The 8,506-nt window shown below is 38.6% G+C and overlaps 1 protein-coding gene across 3 annotated transcripts in view; it reads right to left on the reverse strand.

Annotated features, from left to right (window-relative positions):
- LOC124053190 (zinc transporter ZIP11-like) overlaps positions 1–7,311 on the reverse strand; it is a 102,035-nt gene extending 94,724 nt beyond the window's left edge. For 2 of the 3 annotated variants that reach the window (XM_046378199.1, XM_046378197.1), the window contains exons 1-3: positions 7,200–7,311; positions 5,855–5,972; positions 5,084–5,122 (exon numbers count right to left, since the gene is read on the reverse strand). In XM_046378199.1, coding sequence (XP_046234155.1) covers positions 5,084–5,122; positions 5,855–5,962 — 147 coding nt within the window. In that variant the 5' untranslated portion in view covers positions 5,963–5,972; positions 7,200–7,311. Of the gene's footprint in view, positions 1–5,083; positions 5,123–5,854; positions 5,973–6,327; positions 6,788–7,199 lie in introns of those variants that run through there. The other variant, XM_046378198.1, reaches the window with a different exon arrangement.
- Positions 7,312–8,506: the final 1,195 nt, after the last annotated feature.

Below are 8,506 nucleotides of genomic sequence, written 5' to 3' on the forward strand. Positions count from 1 at the left end.
GACTGGAAGGAGAGGAAGAAGGAAGGAGGAAGATTTCAGAAACAAAAAGAAAAAAACAACAAATGACCAGAAGTTGTTATTCTTTCCACTGTGTTCTTGAGCAGCATGATGTGATTTTCTGCTGTGACAAAGACCTGCATGCCATTTTCTGCATGTGTGTGTGTCCATCTGTATCTGAATCTGCGTGTGTGCCTGTGTGTGTTCGTGCGTGTTGGTTTCAGGGCGTGTGAGTTAGGGGGACAGCAGATGTAGAGGATGAGAACAAAATGGCATCTGAATCACATGAGATACAGAAAGCACAACGCATGCAGGTCATGGAACACCCACCCAGCACGACAGTGAAACACACACACACACACACATCTACACGCGTCATTAATTTTCCATGTTAGATTTAAAAGTATTGTGCAGGACCTGAGCATAGCTGTCCTACAGGGATGTGTGTATTTTGTGGCAGAGGTTCACTTGGAGTGCACACGAGGCCTGCATCGATAATTCTGATTACCTCCTGTGTCCTTCCTCAGCCATCGTGTTACCTGAGCTCACCGTCCTCAACAAACTGACACCAAATAACCCGACAGTAGCTGACGGTTAGCTGGGGCTTCATCTGATCGGCCAAACGATGTGAATGAATGACCCACGGGAGTGTAATGAATTGAAAATTAAGACAAAAACAGTGATACCGACATGCACAGACTCGTGTCGTGATTAACCCACCTCCACCAACCCAGTGGTGCTGCATCCGAACTCACTCCAACTGAGAAGTGTTTACCAGAGGTCGTGTCCTTATTGGGGATAATACATTTTCCCCTCAAACCAAACTCTCTAAATTAAAACTCTAAACAGCAGGTTGCTTCTGTCAACAGACTGCGCTCAACATGGTGCATTCAGGCGCTGCTCTTAATTTACAAGCATTCCATTCACATCCGACTTTCAAAGACTTTATGCTGGACTTGGTTAATTGTTTATTAAGTTTATTAATATCTATGTTAATAGTGTTCTTTATATTCCAAATTGTTGTAGATTTGTTCAGCACCCAGATTTTTTTTTTTTTTTTTTTTTTTTTTGAACAGAGGCTCAAAAAGCTCCATCTGCTAGGCCAAATATTTTCATGCTGAGTGTGAATGCATCATGCAATTAATTAAAGGATTTTTCACATTTATCTCATATTAGGTAGTCCTTTGCAATGTGTTTATCATGCATGTCCATATCATGATGGAGATAAAAATACAATGTACTGGTCAACACGAGTGCGCACTGTGCTGCTGGGTGACAACATAGCATCACAACATACGAATGCATGTGCAGATATCATTTCGATAAGACTGCATCAGACCAGTCTCTCATGAGCTGAGACCAAGTCTGCTGTATTGCATCATAGCAGGAACCAATAGCTGTTGGTAATCCTCTCACTTTCCAACCTGTTGCTTACCTTACTAACATGTATTCTGTGTATTTGTCTTCATTTTGTCATTTTAGGGCAAATAATGTTCTTTTTCATCACTTATTGATCGTGTATTGTCTCAGGAAGTTTATGACTTAGCTTTTTTGATTTGCTACCAGCTGGCTACTATATAAAGATGTGGTTAACCAACCAATGTGTTTATTTGTTATGCTTTGTACAATGAGCAAAAGAAAATTATGGAGAACAGGGGCAAGAAAAAGGTGATTTAAAGAATGACATTCCAGGAAAACTAACCCAGGAGTGAAACAGTACCACTCATTAATGCTGTTTAACATTCCCTTCCACAGTATCCGTCTCTGTTACTTAAACTAACTCCTACTATCTGTTTGACCTTGTTTCACTGTCCATCTACAGAAAAAAGTAATCTCAAGGTTGCTTAGTAATAAAAAATGCCTACAATGGCATAAAAAGTGAGAGACGATCTGTTCCCTTCCTCTTAGCATGTCCACCCAACCCCTTAAGGTATTTTTTTTCTCAGAAACAGATATGGCTAAATATTTGAGTTTGTTCAGCATAAAAGCCACATGGAGCTGGAATCTTGCCTATTGGCATAGCCAGATCTCAGGGGTACAACATCAGTGTCTGGTGAGGACTGCTGTTTGCAGACAACAAGGACAAAATTGGACAAGTCTTTTTTTTTTCCATCGCCAGAAATGAATGTGTCTCTATCCATCCTCTAGCGCTACAGGCAGTTTCTTACCATTTTTTCTAACCCACAAATAAGCAAGCACAAACACACACACACACTCTTACAGAAATACAAACCAAACTGAAGCCAAGACAGAGGGGTTATTCAGCAAAAATGGAGCTAAGTACATAAAAAAGGGCCTAAATGAACTTTTTAGTCAATCTGCCAATAGCTGGTAAACTGAAAAAATGTACCGGCCAAACTATTTTTCAACTGGCCATAAACTGCAGCTTCACAAATGTGAAAATGTGTTTTTCTTTTAATTCCTTTCATAATTTACTGTTAGTAATTTTGAGGTTTCTAAAATTGATTAGATGTTACATGTACATAATGATGTACATAAAATCCATTCATTAATAACACTAATCCACAATGAAAATAATCATTAGTTGCAGTCTTGTACAAAACAGTACAAAATGAGCTTCACATGGGTTTTTATTTTCTTTTGCACTCAATACTTTTACTTTCAATACCTGAAGTACATTTGTCAACAGTAAAATTGTCAACACAGGATTCATCAGTATGTTATTACTTTTACTGAGCAAAGGAGCTGAGAACCTCCTCCACAACTGTGTCTATCAAGGTAAACAAACACTTAAAATATATGAATTAATATTGCACAGCCAGAGCTGAACAGCACTTGTGTATTACCGGGCGTAACAAGCGTACAAGCGTAAAGCAAAGAACATGGGTTGAACATACATAGCATGCCAGCAATAGTGCCCAGAGATGATGCAAAATAGAATGTGGTTAAGTCCACCCATGTGTTCTAGTAATGAGACTTAACAGTGATGAAGGGCTATTCCAGCAACCTGCAGCTGACCCGGATGTATTTATTTATTTATTTTTTTATTGTCAACACGCATTTGGAAAGCAGCAACTTGTAATTGTGTATCCTGCATGTATGCCAAAAGCTACTAATAATTTAGAGTATCTACAGGATTATTGGGGCCAAAAACTTACATTTCACATGCAGGGATGAGAATGAAAAAAATGCCATTAAAATTAATTACTAGAAAAGCATATTATGCCAACAAGAAGCTGTAAAACTGCACAGGCTCCGCCAATTTGTATCAATAATTCATGGTATTCATGCTGAGTGGCTAAGTTAATCCAAAAATATATTTCAGAAAGGCATGTTACTCAGAAACTGGAAGAGATTGCAGCAAATGATGGACAGAAATTCCCCTCAGCTCTTCTCTGTCAATATCATATTTCATTTGAATATGTAAGAGCATCAGTGTAGCCTGGGACATAATTAAAAAGCTGTTAAGATCGAGACAGAGATAAGGGAGATATGGAGTGATTGAGATTATATCTTTTCCGTCATTCTCAAGAAAGTGTGGACAATCTCTCATCATATGGTATTAGTCTTATCGACTCACTCATCTGGGTTGTAATTATCAACAAAGTCAGGATCACGACGAGGAATCGCAATTAATTTTTCAATGGCATTAAAAAAGATGTTATTTCTATGAAAAAACATAGATAAAGCCCCCGAACGTGACTTGCAAAGCACCAATCAGCAGACAGACAAAGTTAGCAATAAGATGGTGGATATACTGGAACACTCAGCGGGAGACCAAAACAGAGTTACAAGAGAGAGTACGAGAACAGTACTTGTTAGGTGGCCAGAAAACACATCCCTATATTTGTTTATGTCTTGTTATGTTCCGGTAAAGAGAAAAAAAAAAGAAAAAAACATTCAACACTAGTTCGCATTCAACACAACGTGTAGATATTTGTATATCACTTCACTCTTCGACAAACTTTTACAAAGTTAAAAAAGCCAGGCAGCTCCTAGAGGATGAATCATACAAGTGATGCGTCACAGGATAACTTTCACAAATTGAATAAGCTTACAAATTTTACAATTTCACCAGGGATCATTCTGAGACTTGACACTTCTGTGCCAGTTTTCATTTGCTACTGATATCTGGCTCCAAGACACTTGAAAAACATTGGCCATGAAATGCTTCACCCCCAGGAAATCAAAAAGTGTAATTGTAATAGTCAGATAGTGGGGTTTAGGGGATGTATTTTCTATTACAGGAAAATACCTCTTCAGACATGATAAGGCCAAGAATTCCTTCAGGGGGATACTTATCTTTTGTAAATTAACGTGGCATCTGGAAGTCTCAGGTTTTGGCTGTCTCTTGCAGAATCCCAGTCTGCCACAGCGAAACATGCAAACCACATTATCTTCCAACCTGTTCTGTAAGTGCTTTTGATATTGTATCTTTGAAAATCATCCATAAGCCATAATAAATGCACCTAAACCCCAGATATGTTTTACGTTTCCACTGCAGACAGTACCTTTAAATGTAGGTAGGGTTGTTTCGGGGGTAATCCTTTTTACCTGTCCAGCAGTACGGAAAAAACGACTTTTTGAAACTGCAGCATTTATTAACAGCCTACATAAGACTACATTACAACCAGAATGACCACATACAAACTGGTCACCTTTTCCTTTGCTCTGTTCATACCCAAGATCACTTTTCTGACACTCACATTCATTTTGATCTGTGGATGTTTATTACAACAAGTAGACAAGATGTGTTTGAGGAAACACTGCAGGCAGCAAGACTAAAGACTGCTGGGAAAAAAAACGGGAGAGTGTGGGGAAATTCAGCATCAGAGCACAGACGGCGAAACGACTCCGTTGTACTGAGTAACCAGTCAGTGGTGTGCTTTTTTAACTCCACCTTTTAGTATCACATCAGTGTGCCTGGGTACCTCAAGAGAGGGTTAACAAAAAACATGGAACAGAATGGAGTGGTTTTATTGGTACCATTCACAAAATAACCATTATAATGGGTAATGAACTGAACTGGAGTGCTTGGTGGAAACAAGGCTTGTGTATGTGTGTGTGTGTATGTGTGTGTGTGTGTATGTGTGTGTGAGTGTGGTTTAGTTCAAAAGAAACTCACCCCAGCTGCAAAGCCTAAACTTCCATCCAAGATGCGCTTCTGAAAAAGGCAGACCAGACAAAGAGATTGAATAACTCTTAATCTGAGTAGCAAAAATAGTACATGCCTTAAGAGTCATATCAAAAAGCAAAGCCATTCCTCCCCTCTCTGCACAGGGTTCCGTCTCACGCGTGTCTGACTAGCTTGTCTACACAGGCCTCACAAGTTCATTTTCTTACATTTTCTACACATAACTAGAGTGACTGTGTGTTGAACCATGGATGCTGCCAAAGCACAATTGACCTACACTCATTACTGTGCACAGTTGGAGCTGCTCTGCTAAGGTGCTGCTTATACTGCTTAAGTTGTGTAGATGTTGATTAACATGAAGAGTTTGGGAAATAGGCTTATTTTCTGTCTTGCCGAGAGTGAGATGAGAAGATCAATATCCCTCTCATGTTTGTCCATTAAATTACATAGTTATAGCAAAGAAATGATTCGCTTAGCATAAAGATTGGAAGGACTGAGAAACAGCCAGCGTGGCTCTGTGTAAAGATAACAAAATCCAACTACCAGTATCTCTACAGCTCACTTGGCAGAAGTAAATTGGCAAAACTATTATTTTTTCCTTTGTACAACCAAAGTGGGGACAAAGTAAGTGGGTCTCACATGTGTGAGAGTGGCATCATCTCATTAAACCCTTCCCAGTGGCTAAGCATATCTGCCAAAATCCCATCTATTTCTTTAAATGTGTAAAGCATTAACACAAGCTACCATTCTGCTTTTTAATACCTGCTGGCTGGAGAAGACAAACACCAGGGCAGCTCCAGCAGCAGTGAGACCCCAGGTGAACAGAGTTCCCAGGAGGGCCTGGGTCATAGGGCTGTAGCCTTCCAGCATGGTGCCAGACCTGGACAAACAACATACATACACTCAAGTATATGCCGTGGCACATTCACATTACACTGGAAGATGTGGCACATGATGTCTTGTTCTTATCTTTCCAGAAAGACCTTGATAACTGGAGGAAACTAGAATGGGTGGATTAGAGTCACTGAAAGGCTTTTAAATACACAACAAGACTAAAGCAAATATTGTCCCAATCCAGGAGCAAATATTTATAATGAATTCAACATGTGAAAGAAACAAAAAAGTGATGCTGGTAGAAAGTTTATTTCTCTGATGCCCATACATATAGGCAAGAATTACAAGAGAACAAACAACAGATTCAAAAAACAGAGGTACGTGTACTTGTGCTGACTTACCATCAGTCAACTTGTGTCATGAAGCTGTTTCAATAGTAGTCTGTCACACACCCACTGTGTTTGTTTCAGCACGCAGCAGAACAAATCAAGCTCAAACTCTGTTTGCTCAGGACATTAACATCCTGGACTGTTTCATTTGCATATGTGTTGCCAAACCTAATGGTTGTCCCATCATTTTCTAATTAGAATAACATACAGCCTAAAATATGAGTTTTTCATACAATAAATGCAATGCATAGTAGGTGTTGTGAATACAAAGATCAGTCTGTCGGCCATGTTTTTCATACTGCAGTATCTGCCTAATGTTTGCTAAGAAGATGAGCTAACATTGGATGACACAAGCTTGTGATCACATTAGACCAAGTAAATGGTTCAGTCTTATATCTTCTGAATTCAGCTTTCAAATTTGTCTGAAGAAATAAATGTGTTATTCATTCTGTCAAAAACTTCATCTTCATCATCACTTCAAAACTCACTTTATAGTAGCTTAAACTGGCATTTTTGAAATGTTTCCAGTAGTCACAACAACAGGTTGTGACTACTGGAAACATTTAAGTGTTTTTTAAATTATATGCAATCTGTAGGAAAATGCTTTCATGTAATTCGTGGTATAACTAGTCTTCGTGTAATAACACGTAAACACAGCACATCTTGTTTACAGATAACGCTGACTGGCGTGACTAACTTGGAACTAAATGAGAGCCAACCGGCTAACTTTAAATTATCGCTCTCCTTGTAAAAGAACACCATTTAATTTCACTCAAACACTAACTATGCTATAATGAAACAACATACATTCATTCGGCAAAGTTCAATTTTACCGTAAGTTTATAATTTCGTTAACTTATGGCAGTAGTTTTAGGTTGACTCACTTCTTTCCAAAGGCACCTCGATTCCGTTGTATTTACTTCCTACTTCCCGGTACACGTGTTAATGACAGCTAAAGCCCCGCCTGCTCTCGCAGCCTATTGGCCAGTCACTTTGACATCAGCAGCACAGCAGCAGCAGCAGCAGCAGTGGAGGGGACTTCATTAAAAAATGTGATAACAAAAAAGGGAGTGTGGAAAGCTGAGAAAGTTCAGGACTTTTATATATATATGAAACAATGGGCAAAACTGAAGTGCATGACCCTTTTGTTTTCTCATCAAGTGTATTTTAGCTGAATCAAATCTGAAATTAGCCTTCTGAAAACTGTGAGGATCTAATAAAAATATTAAATAATTGCAGACAAAAATAGTAAAGTATTTCAAATAGCTTTATATATTTATGAACTCATGCACACATGCACCAATCTCCTCAGAGACCTGAGGGAGTGTTGCATGTGTAGGTCTATGTGTGCTTTGGCAGTAGAGAATACAGAATGCAAAGCATTAAATGTATATAATTTGGAGCACATTCAAATATGCTATGTGGGGAGCTCCACACAACAACATATTGATATTTAACTTATAAACAACAACTGCAAACACTTCCTTTACTGCAGCAGGAGCCCTTACTCACCTGCTGTGCTGTAGACACTTGTACATACTTGTCCATTTGATGCTACTACAATAAATAGAATTGTTGTACTTTTAACTACAGTCTGTTTATCTGACAGCTTTGGCCGCTGTGTTACTATGTTATCGGCTCATAAAATGTTACATTCTTGCATATAAAACTTTCCCAGACTATTGTATATAAGATATAAAATTGGCATTACCTCGACCATATATAATATCAAAATGCAACTTACAATATTTTTTACAATGCAAATGCCTTGAGCAGCCCATTAAATACTGTGATCAGTAACCTCTGAATATGGCAGATAATTGTGTACAACAGTGGCATTTTTTTTCTGCAATGCATACTTTTAATAGTTATACATAAGTAAAATGCAGTGTTTTGGTTCACATGTGTGTGCATGTGGGGACTTTTCATTGGGTTTTGATAAGTAACAGATTCAAGGGAGGTTGCTGGGAAATTTTCTCTTCAGAGGAATTTTCCTGGATTGCTGTTCTCATTCATCTCTCTACAGTAATTCCCTGGCATGTTGACCTGCGGCCTGTTGACCAATCACCAGCATCTGATTCAGCTCTTCCACTAAGCAATAAATTTCCTGATTTTCTACATAAACAATGGCATAAATTAAATCCACAATACGTAATCTTCATTTACATCACTAGATGAGAAGCAGATGTTG

This window comes from Scatophagus argus, chromosome 21 (assembly GCF_020382885.2).
Source record: "Scatophagus argus isolate fScaArg1 chromosome 21, fScaArg1.pri, whole genome shotgun sequence".
NCBI lineage: Eukaryota > Metazoa > Chordata > Actinopteri > Scatophagidae > Scatophagus > Scatophagus argus.